Genomic DNA, 22,127 nt, shown 5'->3' with positions numbered 1-22,127 from the left:
GTTTAGGTGCAGCTGTGTGAATCAGCAACAACATATTAGATCCATAACCATAATGTCTTATGAAAGATTAACAGATTATAGTTCAGTGCAGCCTTATACTGTAGCAGCTGATATTCAGATTTATAAACTAAACATTTCTGTCATTCATATGTTATTCTTTTTGTTATGGTTGCTCACATTATCAGTCAACACGGATCTTCTTGGCTTCTGACATCATTTAGTTTTTCAACATATACTTATCATGGTATTACGGCAGTGAATTCCACTCACTTAGGCTAATTGTATGGACTCCAAACTCGCAAAAAATACACAAATCTACATACAGTTGCTTTAACACTATTTAGTGTTCAAGGCAAAATCTTTTTTATAAAATAAAACTATTTTATTTTTAAATGTTTGTTTTTCATCATACATATTTTCATCAGTAAATCTGCAGCCTCCATTCATCAACATTATATCTGGGTTGAATAAAAATTAAATAGCTTTTACAGAAATTAGATGCTTTCATTGTTTTTCTAAAATGCTGAGAAAACACTCAATTTGTCTTTATCGCTATACTTTCTGTTCAACCCTGTTATGTTGTGACATTGCTGTTGTGATATTGTTTCTGCCATCATATTTAATCATAATTTTTTGATAGCACCTTCGAACAGCGGTAAGTATCTTTATCAGTATTTCATTTACACATATCAGCTTCTCAAGCTCAATAGTTCAGTGTTGTGGGAAACATCACAGTGATCCATTTTTAGACAAAATATTCTGTTCTTGGCACAAAGACAGAACATTGACCGTGAACAATGTGGTGTGGTGCAAATATCTTTGTTTGCTAAACCTATTACTAAGATTGCACAGATCATCAACCCCTGTAACCCCACTAAATTAAGAAGTGCCAATTGTAAAACTCAGTTGTGACCACTAATCACAATATCTATGAACGTCCCTCAATGTCTTTCTATGGTATTTACTGCTTTTGTTGAATGTAAACTTTTTAAATGATATTCGGTCACGAATAGCACCTTCAATAACGACCCATGGACAAACCTGGAAGAAGTGCAACTTAAAGGCAGAGATCTACATGTCTACAAGTATAGTGGTTAGTGTGTTTTTTCCAAAGCCTAAATACACTTCTGGTCTGGTCTCTTTGGAGTCAGTGGTAGAGATGATAATTGCCCAATTCTATCATCCATCGGTTCAGTTCATGACAAGCAATTCTGAAATTCAATGAAGCTCTTGTATAAACTGTTGCCTAGTTATTGCTTCATTCTTCTTGTACTCTACTACAGTATGATGTTTTCTGCTGACTGCTTCTGTCTCCCCCCACTGTGACTGCTTTCATGTTATTTCTAGCTTCTGTCCCACATGAACATGAACACACGTTTTCAGCTCTCTCTTCTAAAAGCTTTCAGCAGTTCTGCACCCAGCTTTAGTCTGCTTTGTAAGCCCTCACATAATTTTTTTGTCATAGGTAACCGAACAGCAACATGAGGTAGCCTTTCATAAACACCAAACCAGAAATGTATTTCACTGATGATATAATTCAACAGTATAATTTATTTCATTAAAATGTCAATCATTACAATGATTCACTCTTAAACAAAAACAATACTGTGGGTGAAAAAAACTCACTTTTAGTTATTGGGATTGATTACAGTACTTTACAAATTACAGTCAGATTACAACTTACAGTAGTGTCTCGAATGAATGTGCAATGGGAGTCAAGCTCATATTCTCTAACCAGTAAACATAGCTACAGCGATTAAAGTAATATTAAAGATGACGACGTCAATAAAACCGAAAAGTCTTGTTCACACGTCAAGTCCAATCGAGCCACGAGTTCATCCATCAAACCTTCAGCAGCTTTTATATCTGGCTAGAGAGCGTTGCATTTGAGTCACGCGTAGAACACAAAACTAATAGGAGCAGCTCCAGTGGAGAACAATGACTGGATCTAAAACCTTCAGACGAAACCATGGCTGTACAGTGGGGAGAACAAGTATTTGATACACTGCCGATTTTGCAGGTTTTCCCTTACAAAGCATGTAGAAGTATGTCATTTGTATCATAGGTACGGAATCTAAAACAAAAATCCAGAAAATGACATTGTATGATTTTTAAGTAATTAATTTGCATTTTATTGCATGACATAAGTATTTGATACATCAGAAAAGCAGAACTTAAAATTTGGTACAGAAACCTTTGTTTGCAATTACAAAGATCATACGTTTCCTGTAGTTCTTGACCAGGTTTGCACACACTGCAGGAGGGATTTTGGCCCACTCCTCCATACAGACCTTCTCCAGATCCTTCAGGTTTCGGGGCTGTCGCTGGGCAATACGGACTTTCAGCTCCCTCCAAAGATTTTCTATTGGGTTCAGGTCTGGAGACTGGCTAGGCCACTCCAGGACCTTGAGATGCTTCTTATGGAGCCACTCCTTAGTTGCCCTGGCTGTGCGTTTCGGGTCGTTGTCATGCTGGAAGACCCAGCCACGACCCATCTTCAATGCTCTTACTGAGGGGAGGTTGTTGGCCAAGATCTCGCGATACATGGCCCCATCCATCCTCCCCTCAATACGGTGCAGTCGTCCTGTCCCCTTTGCAGAAAAACACCCCCAAAGAATGATGTTTCCACCTCCATGCTTCACGGCTGGGATGGTGTTCTTGGGGTTGTACTCATCCTTCTTCTTCCTCCAAACACGGCGAGTGGAGTTTAGACCAAAAAGCTCTATTTTTGTCTCATCAGACCACATGACCTTCTCCCATTCCTCCTCTGGATCATCCAGATGGTTATTGGCAAACTTCAGACGGGCCTGGACATGACTGCAGGCGCTGCAGGATTTTAATCCATGACGGCGTAGTGTGTTTCTAATGGTTTTCTTTGAGACTGTGGTCCCAGCTCTCTTCAGGTCATTGACCAGGTCCTGCCGTGTAGTTCTGGGCTGATCCCTCACCTTCCTCATGATCATTGATGCCCCACGAGGTGAGATCTTGCATGGTGCCCCAGACCGACGGAGATTGATTGTCATCTTGAACTTCTTCCATTTTCTAATAATTGCGCCAACAGTTGTTGCCTTCTCGCCAAGCTGCTTGCCTATATTGTCCTGTAGCCCATCCCAGCCTTGTGCAGGTCTACAATTTTATCCCTGATGTCCTTACACAGCTCTCTGGTCTTGGCCATTGTGGAGAGGTTGGAGTCTGTTTGATTGAATGTGTGGACAGGTGTCTTTTATACAGGTAACAAGTTCAAACAGGTGCAGTTAATACAGGTAATGAGTGGAGAACAGGAGGGCTTCTTAAAGAAAAACTAACAGGTCTGTGAGAGCCGGAATTCTTACTGGTTGGTAGGTGATCAAATACTTATGTCATGCAATAAAATGCAAATTAATTATTTAAAAATCATACAATGTGATTTTCTGCATTTTTGTTTTAGATTCCGTCTCTCACAGTTGAAGTGTACCTAAAAATTACAGACTTCTACATGCTTTGTAAGTAGGAAAACCTGCAAAATCGGCAGTGTATCAAATACTTGTTCTCCCCACTGTATGTGTAGAAGATTTTATTACTTAGAAAATAAGTAATTTAGCTATATATTTGTACACTATTATTTCCTCTGTTGTGACTTTGGTTTGACTCTTGGAAGCCTGAAGAAAGGCATGGAATGTTGCTTGCAGCAGAAAATTCAATTTTATATGTCACATGGTACAAGACCTTTACCCCAAAATATCTATAGGGTGTGTTACCATCATTGGAAAAGGATCTATGGTATATACAGTATGTATGAGCTGAGCAAAAATCTGGAGTCATTCTCTGCAGAAGGTGCTTGGCTTTGTTGCAAAATAAAGTCTAATATTTCTGGCATCAAAGATCTCTGAGAAGTGATTCTTCACAAAAGAGAGAAACCACAACATATGTTACCAATATCACACACTCAGTAGACACGTGTGAGTCCTAAATATGTATAGGTGTGAGTTCAGATATAGAATGTGGTTGTCATTCTCCCTGTTGGTCACCCTCGCTATGGTCCTTGTTGCATGTTCATACAGACCTGAGATGCTACTGTAAGTTGCTGTGTTAACAGAACATTTCGAGACTCACACATGTAAGTAAATGCGACTGTCAAACCCCAAAACTGATACTGTGTTTAAGCAGGGCCGTAGCTAGGGTATCAGGTTGTTGCTGTGAGCCCCCTTGAAATGACTGACGGGCCTGCTTTTAAGTATCTTCTCCTCGTAATGAAATACATGAGCTTGTTTGTCATTCTCCATGATTGGCCAGGTAGGCTACTGTTAAAACTTAAGAAAGGTCAAACAATGAATTTATTTAGGCTACATAATATATAATAATATCCAATCCCAGTAATAATTTTTTTAATCTTTCCTGGCAGGAAGGATAAGATAAAACCCAATTTGACTCCTTCCACTTTCACACAGTCCTATTTTACAGGGTTTAAATGCAAAGGCAAAATGATGCTTTCCAAAGTTTACAGCTAACAACTGACACAAGGCTCGGAATCTTGACACAAGTCTCGGAATAATAAATACACTCATGCATCAAATCCTGTGTTGATTATGGGATTCTAAACACAAACATTCTAATTCAGTTTTAGTGTGGAGTTAACAATTTGCTTGAAGATAATAACCCTAATATAAACATAACCCAGAGATATCCTTTTTAAACTGGTTTGCAATAAATCTAGCATTTTGAAATATAAACTAATAAAAACTCTCACAAATTATGAAGATTCCAACTACAAACCTTTTTTACTTTTTTTTTTTTACTTTACCAAACTACTTACTTTATATAAGGTGTCTTCATATTTTTTATTATTCTCCACATTATTATAATTATTTTTTATAATAATATAATAACAATATTTATTTTTGTAATTGTTATGTTTTATAACCCATGAATGTGTATACAATTTGTTCATTTCCTGTATTTTTTACACAACTCTGTTCATACTAATGCATTAAACTGATCAAAAGTAACAATATAGATAATTACAGTTACAAAAGATCTCTAAAGCTGTTCTTTTGAACTTTCTACTAACTAAAGAATCCTAAAAATAAAATGTATTTGGGTTTCCACAAAAATATTAAGTAGCACAACTGTTTTCAACATTGATATTGATAAGAAATGTTTCTTGAGCAGCAAATTAGCATATAGAATGATTTCTGAAGGATCATGTGACACTGAAGACTGGAGTAATGATACTGAAAATTCAGGTTTACCATCACAGGAATAAAATATATTTTAAAATAGGAATAATATTTTACAATATTTTATTTACAATTTTTGATCAAATAAATGTAAACTTGCACAAGCACAAGAGACTTTTAAAAACGTTTTCAAAAATATTACAGACCTCAAACTTAATAAACACTGTTGTGCACTGTATTGTGTTATAAAATGTCCCATGGCTATGTAAAATTATCACCAGGATTTGTAGAAATGCAATTCCATTGCCCCATGTGCACATACGGTTGAAAGGCAATGAAAGCAGACTCGACTGTGTATTTCATTTGACAAAAATCCCTGATATTTAACAGCCTGCATGTTTAACCATAATGTGAATGCTTGTTATGTAATCAGTTCAGGCTAAACCTTGAGAATCTTTGTCAAGATGAATAAGTGTGGAAAATAAATGCATTGCACAAAGACCAGAGGAGGAGATGACAGAATTAAGTTCATTATCTCATTTTACAGACTTGCAGACTTGCTAATTGAGAGGAGAAGGCATGTGCCCTTGTTTAGCAATGCTGAAGAAAGGTCACACATTCACACAAACAGCAGGAAAACAGGGCAGATTGACACAAAGTCAAATGAACCAAACACTTTCAAGTGAAATAATTATAAATGTAACCAAGAAACAAGACAATAGTTTTGACGTATCTTGGGTGAGTGCTGCGAAATGCCATTAATGCAAATAGCATTTTTTTTGGTTTTGTTTTTTGTTGAGAGAAATGTCACAGATATATTTGATTACACATGAGACTTTTAAAGAGCGTCCACTTTTCTGGCCTCATTTCTCAGAGCGAGTCCATTGCTTAGTCAGTTTTTCACTCTTTCTGAATTTTTAACTGCTGTGCCAGCGAATAAAAATTCAGCCGTCATGCTAACTCTGCCACTCTGTCAAAAACACAGAGAAAACTGACAAGACGGTGACAGAGAGAAAGAAATGTCTTTGGCCAACTTTAGCCTGTACCGTTAGCTCTTACACACAGGAAACAGGAATTGCTATGTGGGGGAAAAAAAAGCTTAAACCAGTCTAGGGTGGTTACTCAGTCTCCCAACCTGGCCAAGCCAGCCATGTTGGTATTAGATGGGACCAACTGACGACTGTAGCTAAACCAGCTTCAGTTTTGCTAGGCTGGGGGAGAAGATAAACTTAAACCACTTAAGACCAGAAAAACACCAGAAATTAAGGATTTTTTGTTTGTTCATTTGTTGGCTGGCTGATTTCAAATCCATTTTTTTAACTCACTAATCGTGAGCCATTTAAAAGTAAATAAGCCTCCCTGACAAATGACAGTAAAAAAAAATCTTGTATCTTTAAACAATTGATGAAAACTTCACAGCAATATTACAGTTTAACAATCTCATCTAAATAATAAATTTGCCAGGGAGCTTCCCACCCAGAGCGGGATGATTGTGCCCTCTGCTGTTCACATACTTATATTTAAAAGGCAGTTCAAAGATTTTTTCAGACTCATTTGTGACTGATATCTCGATTATTTATGTCATCCTATTAAGAGGCTTTCTTTAATCATCCAGGTCTAATGTATGGAAGTTACCTGACAAAAAAAACATGATGTTGTCTTGGGGGGATACTTTAAAATTTGTTGAATCACACACACACACACACACACACACACACACACACACACACACACACACACACACACACACACACACACACACACACACACACACACACAGTCTATTATTTGCAAGGAATTTGAATTTGTCAGATGCTTTTATGCAGAGCGACTGCATTAAAAAATAGTGCTTTAGCGTCACATGCGAAACTGCCGTTGTGAACAGATGGCAAGCATGAAAAGTTATGTTCTGGATTAAGTGTTTTATTTATAGAAGGACAAACAGAAAACTTTGGTCAGAAGTGGATCATTCCTATTAATCTTATTCTTCCTTTTTTAGAAACCCAAAGAAACACTAGCTGAGAGGTTAGCTGCATCTTTTCTTTGCATTATTCCAGTGCTTTTACCAATAGCTAAACCATATATAATCCTACAGTTTAATGCATCGCTGTATTCAGTACAGAGATGACAGTTTTCTGTATGCAGTGTAGGCTGCATGACATTTGGATTTTACATTTCGCAACTTGTTGACCGTAACATGTTTTTTCCTGTAGATGAAAACACAATAAAGTGGCAGAACTACTGAAGGTGTGAGATCATAAAACTGGCTCACTGAAGCTCATGTGGGACGTTCAATGATGCCCACACGTTGTTAAAATAACTGATCTGAGATGAATAACAAACTGGGTCTGTAAAAAACAAAAAACAACTTTGAACAAGAGTCTTTTGCATGGTTTTATTGTTGTTCGTTTCAGCAAGTTACTAAATGAATGCTAAATTGACAATTCATAAAGGCACGTCTACCAATTATTCAGCGGAAAAAAAAAATGCACTATTGTGCAAGTATTTCTGTATGCAAGAGAATACATTAGTGAAGGTTTTACTATTACAAAAAATAGACCTACTTTAGGATGAGCAAGAAAGCAAAAGAAACCAATTTTTTTTTTTTGTGCAAACTGCTCAAATTCTACCAGATCTTTTTTTCTTTCTCAGCATGCCAAATTTATTATTCATGGAATGATATTCCTTGATGTCACAGAATTTGCCTTTTCTATTACCGGTAACATTTTCTTCAATTAACATTGTATGAGCACTGTTTTAGTTTCTTCAGAGCACTTACTTCTGTTTCTCTACTTGGGTGAATTTTTCCAATGGATTCTTCCTTAAAGTTACAAAACCATTACATTTTCCAAATAACACATTGCATTCTTCATCTAATTCACTTTCAACTTGCTTTTGTGATTGGGCTGCAAAGAGCCAAGACAAATTGTGATCAAAGTATCAATCTTTCCTCTTGGCAAACACGTCCATGTGTTCCGCCCACCTCTGCTTTTCCGTGGAAGTTCAGAATTAGTCTTTTATCTCTAGTCTTATCTAATCTCCAGCAACACACTCGCTGAACGTCAATACGGGACCGAGTTTTCTCCTCTGGGGGACATAAGTGGGGACTTCAAAAACTGATCCCTCACAAAAATTGCCTAACAGATTATAAGAACACTGGTGGCAGCTCATGAGTAGAGGAGATGGGCTAATAACCGAAAGGTTGCAGGTTCAAATCCCAAAGGGAAGATTTGTGATTTAGAGCAGTGTTTCTCAACCGGTGGGCCGCGAGACCGTTTTAAATGGGTCATGGAGTTTGTAGTCAAAGAAACAACAGCAGAAAACGTAATTATAAATGCTTTTCTGATGCGAGACTTTTATTTTGAAAGATGTGCGTGAAAGCTGTTGACTCTTCTGTCAGACGCAGTTTGCTGGAGAAAAACGCATTGCCCTGGTTCAGTATCTGCTGTCAGATTAGATGTTAGGCTATGCCAGTGTTATTATTCAACTGTTATTTTTGTAACTTGTCACACAGTCTCACCTCAGAAAAACTAACTTTTCCTGTCAGACGTTATAATAATTGTGCTAGCAGTGCATGCTTTTCAATAGACTCAGGCGCAAATGTCGAGGCACACACAGCAGCTACAGTATGATGTTCATTATTCATCAGGATCAGTGTCCAACTGTCCATATGTTTTATTAACAGTTCATGTTAGTACTGTGTATTTACCATGGTAACTAGTTATATGTTAACTGTAGCTCCACACCAGGATACCACTGCTTCTTCCACAGCGGCGGTTCGGAGAGAGCACCTGAGGGGGGCTGCAATGGGTTGGATTTGAGTTGCTCATTATGCGTGAGGGCTATCCGAACTCATAGAGTCCTGACGCTCATGGCAGGCAGAGCCCTTGACGGCAAGTAGGTCTAGCTGCAAACCGGAGATCTCCGGAATTGGGCGTGAACTCCAAAAGTTGACAGTACCTCCAAAAGGAGGCGGGGTCTCCACGAGCAAAGACTTTCGACATTGGCTCTGGCCTCAGCCAATTGACTTCAAAATAAAAGTTTGTAAATTAAACATAGTTTCTAGTTTCTAGTTAAAAATATGCTATATAAATAAAAATTCCTATATAAATAAATGTGCTCCATGAGAGAGTAGCCTGGAGCTTGTGGCCAGTGGCGTTCAGCTTGAACCTCTGCTCTAGCCTGGCTAACGTCAGACCTCTTTCTCATTGAGACGTGGTCTGGGACCCACATGTTCATTTTCTCGTATTTGAGGCGTGGTTTACGAATGCCCAGAGCCGTTTATTGGGCGATACGAATGTCTATCAAATGCGTCTGCACGTAGCTCATAGCCAATCGTTTCAATTATACCAGATGACATATGTAGAGCGACAGAAATTCGACGAGGAAGAAGACGAAATAAACTTGCGTTCTAAACTACTTAGAACACTATCTAAGGGTGCATCGAAAGGTAACTTTGCGTCTGCTGCCATGTTGGATCCATAGATATAAACAAACTGCTTCGGTGTGTCGCATAGACGTCGTCATCGTCTTGCTGCTCCCTCCCCGTTCTGTGATTGGTTCCCTTTTTGAGGGGAAAATCTGGTCCATGGTGTCCAGACTGCCTAGCAGCGTGAATAAAATCGTGCTGCGCGCAAGGCAGCATGGGGAAACCCAGGCTACCTCTGCTCAACGATATAAGCGGGAATACGTCGCGAGCGTCCCAGTTCAGTGCTTGGGAACAGTTTACTCTATCGCTGTGTTCTAAGCAACGGGGGTGTCCCTGGGGCTCAAGACTCACAGGGTATATGGGGGCAGTGATGCTGGGTTCAACTAAAAAGGTTCCATTGTCCGGTGAGGTCCGGTTGGGGAGTTACGGATGGCCCGGCTCTGCGATCTCATGTTGCATAATCTTATTAACTGCTTATCTCTAGAAATGCCATTTTCTTTAGCATGCTATTCATTGCAAATCCTACCCTGCAGTCAATTTCACTGGTTAAGGTTAGGATGTAGGGGTTAGCATTTGTTGTAGGAAATCAGCAGTGTGGTTGTTATGACCAATGAAATCTTTCTAATCTGCTGTGGGGCAGAGTTTAAACGGAACTGGATTGGGGAAAAAAAAAAATCATGCATTCGTGTCATGTGCCTGTCTGTCAATGGGAGGAAACTACGCCCTATTTTGAAGCTCCCACTCCCATTTGGAGATCTCCAGGCTTCAGCTATATTGACAGCGGCTTCTGCGTGGACGTGGCTCAGGCAAAAGACGCACATCTTCTTGTATCCATATTCCTGCCCCTGATTTGCGTGCTTGAACGCCATTTGACATTGCAATGCAATGTCGTTATACCAATCAAGCTTCAGTATTCTAGGAGAAAGGATAAGTTTCCCCATAGTGTCATCGTGACGCGACGCCTCGTCCCCTCATTTTAGGGAACACTGATAAAAATAATTTTGTGGTGAAGTAAATACTACAGAAAAAAACAATGTAATTTCTACATGAAAAAGTAAATTCTATATTAGTACTCAATTCAAGCGTGTAGAAATTAAAGCGTAAATATCAACGTTATAAAATTAAGTAAAATTACTCAACTTTTCTGATGCTGGTGTTCCCATCATGCACTGCGCCTTGAATAATTAATGAGGTTGATTTTTCACTGTTTTCCAGCTGTATTTACACTGTTTTATCATTGCTTTTGTTGTGAGGATTTGTAACTTGCCATTTTGTGACATTTGGAGTTCATTTTCTACTCAAAATGACACATTCATACACAAAAACAATCCATCAAATGTTACGTCATTGTGTATTGTGTACCAAGTATTGAGTTCTCTGCGTTCAGATAAGATTGTATTAATTTCTTAGATGTTACTAAGTAAAGCATATACTTTAAAAGTGTGGGTTAATTCAATGTTATATTGTTTGAGTGAAATGTATTATTGACTAAATAGATATTACTCAACCTTTTACTGGCCAAGTTACAATTACTAATTTCTTTGTTAATTTTACTTAACTTGGTTAAATAGAGTCACCTTAATTCCATATGTGAAATTTACTTATAAAATATGTGTGCAAAAACTTGTCAAAAAGTACATTTTACTTATTGTTTTTTTCAGTGAAGGAACCAAGGTTGTGTCAGTAAACGGAGACGTTTCCGTAAACTTAACCCAAAATACCACTTTATTTTTACTTTGTGTTATTTTCTATATTTTTTATTATGACTGTGGTGACTCGTACTGACTAACTAACTTTATTGTTTTAACAAAATACACTCATCTCCATTGCTCTCGATCAAATAAGTAATAAAATAATCAATAGTAAAAATACTGCAAGTTGCTTTGGAAATTAAAAAGATTTTAGTACTAATATCGTTAGAACCAGGGTTATTATCAGTAAATAAAAATAAAACTACAACCATTTGTCACAATCTGTGTATTTAGATTCACTCTTATGAACTTTTAGTTTGGTTATCGTCAGTTTCCTCTATTCTTTGTTTCTAGTTTCCCGCCAGTCATCAGTTTCCATGGACACTCATTAATCATCACAGCTGTTTGTCATTGTTGTCTGGTATTGTCATGTCTTACACGCTGTTATGTTAGGCTACCTCTTCTTCATCAGTGGACTATTTGAGTTTGTTTTATAATAAATACCTTTGTTTTATAACCTTTTGAATCTTCATCTTTATCATCTAGACCTTAACATTACACCATTAATAAAATATAAATAAAATAAACATTAACTACCGGTAAAATAAAATAATAAAACCATAAACTTATTTGATTTTAGCTAGTTGCCTAGTTCTAACAGACAGAGTCGTATACTTAAGGTAATATTAGATTATATAATTTATTTATTCTCTTCATTATTTTCTTTTCCTCCCACAGAAAATAGTCTGAGATCAAACAATAATTAGTAGATTATTAAGTTCCCTGCATTAGAATATAAAGCATTCTGCCTACAGTATATCAACACAGAGCAGTTTGATTAAGGTCTATATGAGGGGCATTTTATACATATTGAATGACAGATCTGTTAGTTGCCATGGAGCTTGGACTTCCTGGAAAGACAGTTATTTAAGCCACACCAAGCACTCATTGCTGAAGCTTGTCAGTGCTGAGAGATCCTCAAGCATTTAACGTGCAGATAACATATTTCCCACAGTGCTGAGATGAAGCACGAACGATACCGAGCTAGAACTGCATCAAGGAAAGAGAAATGCCAGAGAGAATTTTACCAAAAGCAACTGATAATGAGATGCAAATGTAGAACAAAGGATCATTGGCCACAAGAGAGGACTGGATTCCAGCAGAGAGCGCTACTTTGCTACATGAAAGTGTGCTGGAGACACTGAGGAGGCTCTTCAGGACTGGTTAACTGCATGGAGTCTCAATATGACAACACGGGATGCTCTATTCGGAGCAGTTCAATTATGCATTTCTATGGCAACACTATCAATGCCTCAATTAATTTGCAGCGGCCAGGTGGTACAAGTAGCTCTCAGAAAATTCCCATCTTACCAGCTGTAATTACGAGCTCTACGAGGACGTGAACGCTTTTTACAAGTTGATAACATGGCCTGAACGCACCTTTACCACTTACGGAATACTGTGCACTAGTATACACTGTATATCCCCACTGTTTATTAACAGTAGTATGCTACACTGTTGTCAAATGACCTCATTAGATTTTAAATGAGTGGTCTAGTTATCGACTTCAATGCATTTAAAACAAAACAAAAAATTAAATAACAATTCTATATATAATTTTTTTTTTGGTGATTTTTGCCTTTTTTTTATTGGGACAGGACAGTAGAGAGTTGACAGGAAGTGAGGTGGGAGAGAGACGGGGGATGGGATCGGGAAAGGTCCACGAGCCGGGACTCGAACTCGGGCCGCCCAAGCGCAACGGCGCTACATGACTAAATAACAATTCTGTAACGTTTTAACTTTAGCCTTAACTTCTGATCAAATAATGAGTTAAAATCTAGATTGTAGAAGGAATTAAATAAGTTACTGTTTAGAATTTATTAAAATAAATAAACTGTGCCCAATATGCACACTACATACTGCTACTTAGAGCAGAAAGTTAGTATGCTATTAATTCTCTTTTAAGTTAGCTAAATCTTAAAATGATTGAATTAAAAAACAAAAAAACCTATAACAAACTGGCTCAATTAAAAAATTAAAAAGATTAGAAACACTTTGAAATATTCAACAACCATTTGGGAGGAATATACTCATTTGCAAAAGTCTGGTCACCTGTAAACAAAATCTTGTTTCTCAGTGGAAATTGTAGTGCAGCCAGGCAATCAGATTAGAACTTTTCCCATTTAATTTAGTGTGCAATGTTTCCAGATGGTCTCTGCACAGGCTGTGGGTGGTCGGAGGACTACAAGAGCTTTAACCTCAGTCTCTATCTCGGAGTTATTCAATCCATGCAGTAAGTGTACCAAGTTAAAAAGTTGGATGAACAGCATCTGCGAAATAGCAGGTGTTGAGTTTATGCTAATTTACTATCTTTCGGATGTTCTTTAAAGCACAGATCTGTCTTCAGGACAGTGGCTCTCAAATGGTGGATTATGACCAAAAATGGATCACAGGTGTGTCCTGAAAACCATGAACAAAGTAAGTAAGATTTCAGGTTCACTTGAGGCAGGGATAAACATTTGTGCTGAAAGCCTGAAATCACTGAAATGTCAATTTATGCAGTCTAAGACATGTTCATAATTTTAAATATTGTTGGGCATATGCAGTTCATGATGTCATTCATGCTAATATTAAAGTTCACCCAAAAATTTTAATATACGAATAAGAATTTTAATAAGAATACGGTTATGATGTTCCAAACTTCCTTTCTTCTGTGAGATATTTTGAAGAATGTCCAAAACAACAGTGGATGCCACTCACTTTTATTGCATTAACAAAAAAAAAAAAAAAAAAAGATTTATTTTTTCTAAAATGTCTTTTTTTTGTTCCACAAAAACTTATGAAAATCTTTTTTTTTTGTTCTTTCTAAAGAAAGAAAATAATACAATTTTGTGTTGAGAACCACTGAATATATATATTATGTAGGCTATATATATATATATATATATATATATATATATATTATGTTCAGTAGTTCTCAACATATCTTTTTTTTCCCACAAATGTGTATTTTGGCTACATTAATATACAGTATACATTTGGCTGGCAGGTTTTAACTTACTTTGGAAAGCCAGTGAAAACTTAGTCCCATCAAATTTCTATGTAAGGCTGATGCAAATGTTTTTGGCATGCAGACTTTGCCTCCGCACTGGGCCTAAGGCGATTGAAGCAATCAGACGCTGTGTACGCTAACACTGCTCATTAGCAGGATTAATTAAGAGCACTTTTGAGGGTATATGCCTCTGAGACCTACAGTAGGAGCCAGCGAGGACTCTGGAATAAAGGGATGTGGGAAGAGAACATCACAGATGAGTAAAGAGTGTCATGAAGTTCTGGCAGACTGACAGTATACTGTGACTGAGTTCAAATGATGACTGTACTGTTTATGCTAATGTTAAGTGACTCATGCGTCGCAGTCAGGTATACAGTGAGACTGTTATGTGTTTGCTGCTGGAAGTATTTATTAGAGCTGCCAGTCAGGGGAGCGGAGTTTCAGGTACAGTTTAATGTATTTCCACTCCACAGATTATTGAAAATAGCAGTGCACGTCTCAGGTGGAGTGTTCGAAAAAAACAAAAACCTCTTCTCTTTCTTACAGAGGAATGTCAAACATTTTTCAAGGTTTTTTTTTTTTCTGAATTCTCTACTATCACTTAAAGATGTTGCCACCGTCTGCAACACAAACAAAATAAACAGTTCTCCCAAATGTTACAACTCCGCCAATATTTACTCACTTGCATGACCAGATGTCATTCCAAATCTGTATTCTGTTTCCATGGAATACAAAACTCTGACAAAGGTCTTAAAATATAATAATAACAGAATTAATTTTTGGGTGAAGGCCTATTCCTTAAATAATCACAGGCATGAGTATTCCCATGGTGAACTTGGAGAGTTTCTATGGTATTTCATAAGCTACAAAGACCAGATAAAATCTCAAATGAGATGCTGAACAAGTTGACCCAAGGGGGTGTACTCGCCCTTTGAAGACTTTAAAATCTTAGATTCCTTTTAGTTCCACTAGAGGGCAGAGCACAACATTCATGACAATCACATGGTGAATATGGAAGCGTATGGAAGGATGAACTGAGAAGTGGACAACCTCTAATCCAGTCTACAACTCACCTCTACTAACAAGAAGCACGGCACTATATATTTGCTCCTCTTAACTCCTCCTCTCCCCACAATCCTTCTGTCCATCTCTCCTGTCTTCAGCATGTCAGTCAGACACCTGGAACATACACAGGCAGAAAATGACAACTTCATTGAGATAGTCTATCTCATTTTCTTGGATTGTGCATGCAGACAATTCATGTATATTATCATATCTATAGTGTGCTGCAGTGATGACATATTTTTGTAGGCCAACCCGGAAGTTAGCATCACCTCGAAAAATGCCCAATAGGATTTTTTTTCTGGCTTTTGAATCATAGCAGAAAATAAGCTCTGTGACCAACAAAAGTTTATGATTCTTAGATGTTTTGTTCATCATGATAATTTTCACAAATTAACACAACTTTTATGAGTTCATAAATACAATCAGCAGAAGTAAAGAGCTAAACGTACTACACCACAGTCGCATGACCTCAATGCCACCACCATTAAGCTTCTGAACACTTTTTCAGTCTTTATTTAAAGGGATAGTTCACCCAAATCATTTACTCACCCTCAAGTTGTTCCAAACCAGTATGAATTTCTTTCTTTTCTTTTGAAGATATATAAGAAATATGGGTAAGCAAACAGTAGACTAGTATTTTCCCCCATACTATGGAAATAAATGGGGCAAATCACTGTTTAATTACCCATATTCTTCAAAATATCTTATTTTTTTCCTCAATAGTTTGCAAGAGCCCGAAATCGATGAGAATTAACACATTCATTAGTGGGCATAACTTGTATTTAAACATTTCTGACATTTCGCAGACCTTAGTGTTTCTCGCACTGGGGGAAAAAGACATACAGTACAGCATAACCTGTAGTCAAATTCAAGAACAAATATGAACCGGTTCTATTGAATAAACATATCAAGCTCCATGTCAATGCATAAATCTTTCAATATAGTATTGAGTATACCAGTATACCAAAAATACATTCTCTCTTTATCTCTAATACCTCAATTGTTTACCTGTTACTTTTTTATTCATTATCCTGACATCTATAATAACAATGCAATGATCGTGATCCAGTGTAACCCAATGTAATAATATGGCAAGGAAAACAAACAAAAAAATTTACTTAAAGAGAAAAAATGCAAAAAACAAAAAAAAAGTTTGCAAAACTGGGGTAAAATTTATAACAAAGCGCGCCGTCAGCTGATGCTGATTGCAAACATATTTTAAATGGTTCACACCTCACACATGAAAATATTATCCTCTTAGAAATATGTGAAATTGGGGCATTACATAATTAAAGATAAGACTTTTTTTTTCTGAGGGAAAAAGTAATCAGATTATTGTATGTGTGATAATGCATGACATAAATACTGAAGATTACAAGGCGCCCAGATACATGTTTTTGTAGTACGACATATTGCAGATATTCCATGAGCAATGGCACCATGGCATGTGCTTATCCATAAAACTATTATGCATAGACAATTTTTCAATCACCAACTCTGTATCTTCAAATTGAAATCCTGTCTAGCAGTGCAGCATCAAGAACATTATCAGCACAGCAAATGCTCCTTTCATTTGGAGCAGGGACTCGAATGAGAACTGAATTCCCACTGTACTGAACAGAAGATGAGCTATAGGACGTGGATCTGCATTTGAGATTATGTTAGTCCACCACTTGAGAGAGCAAAGAATTCTCTCGTTAGATGTATAGGTCACAAACACACACTCAAATACATGTTGCCCCAAGCAAAGAATGCATTAGTATTAAAGAGACCAACAATATGTATATAAGCTCTCTTCTGAGACTCTGTAATGATCAAGATCACTTTTATGTTTTCTCCACTATTGTTACATAATGAGGGGGAGAGAGATGAATAAAGACAGATGAATAAATCATGCGGTTTAGCTTTTGTCTTTAGCGTTGTGTTCCTCAGGCCTAGCAGCAAACACAACACCACAAACATCTTGTAGCCGTCACCATCTACACACAGCCATTAAAATTCATCGTCTAAAAATGCTGAGGCTGAAGTTGAAAAAGTGATTTTATGCGGCAATTAAGATCTGGCTCTGAAACTCTTCCAAATGTTAAAAAAAGGAACAACATATTTGTGCTTCTTATTGGTGCAGTAAAGTTTTTAACAATTTAAAAAGACAGTCTACACTTACCACAAAAAAATAAAAAATTCGAGCTAACAATTTATACTGCAGGGATCTGTTGTCCAAACAGACCTTTTCATATTCTTTTTTTTTTTTTTTGCCAACCGATTTTCAAATGTCCATACAGGCTGGTTTACAATATTGGTTTGGTGCTGGTCTAGCTAAAACATCTAACAATGGTGTTCTCTTAAATAATTATTTCACTATTCTTTGTAACATTATTTTTCTTTTACTATTTCTCCCTTCTCGCATCTCTGTTATAGCAAGCACTTCTCTGAACAATCTTAGAACTTTGTATTGCAGTACTTATAATGTTTAAGTCACTTTAGATAAGAGTCTGCTAAATAAATATAAATGTCTTGACATCAGTGTTGTCAAATTTAGTACAACCCAACTGAGGCATGGCAAATTTTGTTCTGTACCTCACACAAAATGATCACAGACTAATGACACTATGGCACCCCTATTGTGCTATTTTAAAGGTTCGTAATTTTGTTTTGGAGGTCTCCTAGATTTACATGCATCCATGGTCAAAAAACATTTTAATTTACACTTAATATTTTAGCATCACCTCTTTTCTCACAGTGTCTGAAACAGTTTGATAAAGGATTCAGTCTCTCTAACACCTCCTTTGAGAGCCTCTGCCCTGATTGGTTGGCCCAGTCTGTTGTGATTGGTCTACTGCTTACAGACTCCTCAGCACTTGATACGAACAATAACGATGGTGTCGGTTTTACCGTATCAATTCAAGCCAAAGTCCTCATCCTTTGGAAGTGCTTGCAAAGTGGATTTGCTCTCGCAGCGCAGAAAACAACATTTCGACAACACCAAACATTTCCAGACCTCAGCTACTGTACAATTAGTGTTTAAGGGCTGGTCAAAGTAGACGGTGTTGTCATTAAAGACCATATGCTGGCATTATGCAAATTTGTTATAAACCTGCGTAGGTTTGTGCAGGAAGTAAGGCTGGGATTACTGACGACTCGTTTCAGTTCAGAATAAATAACACAATAACATTTCATTTATTGTGCACTTTGATCTTTGAAACTTTGCAGGGCTTTTGCATTCACAAACAGCTATATTACATACAAGGTATCCGAAAAAGCATATAGGGGCACTTTAAAGGGATACTTCACCGTTTTTTCATATTAAACTATGTTATTCCCTTAACTAAGACGAGTTGATACATACCTCTCTCATCTCAGTGCGTGCACTCAATCGCTCTGGCGCGCGGCGACACTTTGATAGCACTTATCTTAGCCTAGTTCATTCATTAGGGACCAAACAGAGATGAAGTTAGAAGCGACCAAACACCTCCACGTTTTCCCTATTTAAATACAGTTACACGAGTAGTTACACAACCAAGTATGGTGACACAAAATAAAACGTGGCGCTTTTCTAAGCGGGTAAAAAGGATAACTATAATGTACGGCGGAATAGCACTTGGGAGCACTTCGACTCGGCGCAGTAAAAAGTCATTTTGGTTCTAATGACAGAAGTGAGAGGGAGAGGATTTTCCAAGCGTGACTTTTTACTGCGCCGAGTCGAAGTGCTTCCAACTTCAAGTGCTATTCCGCCATACATTATAGTTATCCTTTTTACCCACTTAGAAAAGTGCCACGTTTTATTTTGTGTCACCATACTTGGTTGTGTAACTACTCGTGTAACTGTATTTAAATAGGGAAAACGTGGAGGTGTTTGGTTGCTTCTAACTTCATCTCTGTTTGGTCCCTAATGAATGAACTGGGCTAAGCTAAGTGCTATCAAAGTGTCGCCGCGCGCCAGAGCGATCGAGTGCACGCACTGAGATGAGAGAGGTATGTATCAACTCGTCTTAGTTAAGGGAATAACATAGTTTAATATGAAAAACCGGTGAAGTATCCCTTTAAGGACACTCAGAAATCAAGGTTTCAAAGACACTCAGAAAATCTCTAGAATGTTATGAATTAACATTACCCAACAGAACACATAATGTTCCAAACAAGTGTATGCATAATAATCCAAACAAGTGTGTGGATGCATGCATGTCATACACACAAATTAAAAACACCATCATGGTAACGCACGGCAATCAAATTATGCAATAAACATTCATTTAACAACATAAGATGTAACAAAATCCTAATGTACATAACTGATAAGAAAAAACTAAGAAGAAGCAGTTATTTAAATTAAATTCACACAGAGAATCCTGTGAATTTCAATTTATGTTTTTTCACCATAAATTATAAGATGACTTCACTTCACGTTCTTTTTCACTTAGAAAAACTGGACATGTAAAATTACATGAAATGCCCCATTAAATCTATTACAGTTTTTCACAATAGAGCAAGGGAACCAATTAACAAGTTTTTACCTTAGCATTTTTACAATCTTTTACAGTAAAAATCATCATAATTAACAATGTAATAATAGGGGAACAATCTGTGTTTGCTGGGCTAATCGTAACTGGGCTAAACCAAACATCAATTTCAAACCCTCCTGCCATGTTCTCATGTCTAAAATTCTGTTTGAAGCCTTGTGCTGACTTGCTGCTGAAGTGACAGCGGCACTAACGCATTATAGATTTTGTCCTGAGGACCAGCTGCATCTGTATAATCCTTTATGCCTAAAAGCTTGATTTTGTTGAGTAGGTGTAATGACTTTATACTGTTGAAACTCTTGAAAGTGAACCGTCAAAACCTCAGTTCTTATGTGAGTGTTAGTGTACACTGCTCTTGCAATTAACAATCAACTGACAGACCACTGACAGGCATAAAAAAATCTCACACCACACAGAAAAGTGGGCCGCTACATTTAAAGCAAACACAGCACAGGAAAAATGAGCATAGGTGTATACGTTCTTAAGAAATCTGTCTTCAAAGGGAAGTCTACTGCACACCTTATGATACGTCTATCTTCTGAGCTCTTTAAAACATTCACTCTCAGCAACAGAGAGAGGAAAAGACAAATTCAGGTCACCGCAAAGGAGTACTTTACAAACAAGTAGAGCACAAGGGACAGGAAGGAAGAACCACAAAGAGGAACAAGACAGGACAGGACATCAAGGCAAGAGTCTTCTGTAGCACTAATTGGGCTTAAAACTTGACTTTCAACAATCATTTTTCAGCCTATGAATGTTATTTAGCAGGAGACTACATAGGCTACTACTAAAAGAAAATCGAATTCGCTGAGAACACTGATTGGTTGATGGAACCACAAGAACGCGCGCGATCCCAAACCCTTCACTAGTGACAGTCCTGAGCTGTGACGTGAAAGGCAGCAGATAAATATAAGCCCATTTCACGCTTTTAAGAGCATTCCAAAAATAGAGCACTGATAAAACCTCTACAATAATATAATGAAATAGGAGTGATCTATTTGTCAGAATACAGTACATGGTAGCCAACGAAGAAAAGCCCTACTATATTTGCTCCCGTAATGGTGTAGTTATGCGATCTATCAGCAGGAGCTAACTGGACAATGCTAAGCCCCAAAAACCTAGGCTATTCTGACATCAGGTTGGCTTGCATGTCTTTGGAGGATAGTGGTTAGAGAACATGCAGTGGAAGTTAGCAAAATGATTGAAATCGTTTAACACATTTAGGAAACATTCGGTTACTAAAAAGAGTTTTGCTACACTATATAAAATTGCCTCAGTGCTTACATCTTTAAATATTCATGCACTGGGTACAGCAACAACAACTTTCACGCACTATTTAGATGTTTACAACTGAGGAAAGCAGATAAAAATATGAAAAAGTGGCAAAATAAGTTCCTGTTTTCCTTCTAAGACTTTTTTGACAACCAGCTTCATCAATGACACGGTGAAATTTTAAAATCTGACTTCTAGGATAAATGACAACTGGGGTAAAGTGTGAACAGTGTGAAAATAACAAGATTATTTTAACACCGGGATTAAAAAAAAAGCGTGAACCCTAAGTGAAGAATTTCACGTGTAAAAAGGCCTAATATTGTTCCTCCTACTGTGTGATTATTTGTTGACCAAATGCAGTAACTGTGAATGTCTACAATGGATCTGAATGCTTATCAGATCCATGACAAGTGATTTGCTGCTATCTTTTTGCACTGTTGCATTTCAAACATCAGCAAAGGACTCAAAGACAGAAATGCCCCTTGTTCATCCAGTATGATCTGAAGTTACAGAATGAATGTTATGACAGTGCTCAGATGTTTCATGCTCTCTGTGTGCACACAGAAAAGGGGGCATGTGGGTCTTTGTGTCACTTACAGTGCAGAAATCTTCAGTACCAGCTGCTAACTGGCTGCTTTATCCTCTACGCTCAATAGAGAGACAGAAAGCTCTCAGATTTCATTAAAAATATATTCATTTGTGTTCCGGAGATGAAAGAAAGTCTTACGGGTTTGGAACGACATGAAGGTGAGTAATTAATGACAGAATTTTCAATTTTGGATGAAGTAACCCTTTAAATACAGATTACAAATTTCAATGTAACTAGCGTAACATACAATTCTACTATTGGATATTTTACTTCATTATGAGTTCAAATAAAAAAAATTGAGGCACTAATGATGCCACTATCCTGGCAAACTTTGACAAATCCAGAGATGTATTCTT

General features: G+C 37.3%; 1 protein-coding gene across 9 annotated transcripts in view; it reads right to left on the bottom strand.

The window, feature by feature from the left end:
• Nucleotides 1–22,127, bottom strand: part of plppr2b (phospholipid phosphatase related 2b) — a 156,922-nt gene that overhangs the window by 26,175 nt on the left and 108,620 nt on the right. For all 9 annotated transcript variants that reach the window (XM_079882710.1, XM_079882711.1, XM_079882715.1 and 6 more), the window contains one exon: nt 15,402–15,507. In XM_079882710.1, the coding sequence (XP_079738836.1) occupies nt 15,402–15,507 (106 nt within the window). The remainder of the gene's footprint in view (nt 1–15,401; nt 15,508–22,127) is intronic.

This window comes from Squalius cephalus (assembly GCF_949319135.1).
Source record: "Squalius cephalus genome assembly, chromosome: 10".
Lineage (NCBI taxonomy): Eukaryota > Metazoa > Chordata > Actinopteri > Cypriniformes > Leuciscidae > Squalius > Squalius cephalus.
Note: the sequence above shows the minus strand (reverse complement) of the source record. Positions and strands in the feature narration are given on the sequence as shown.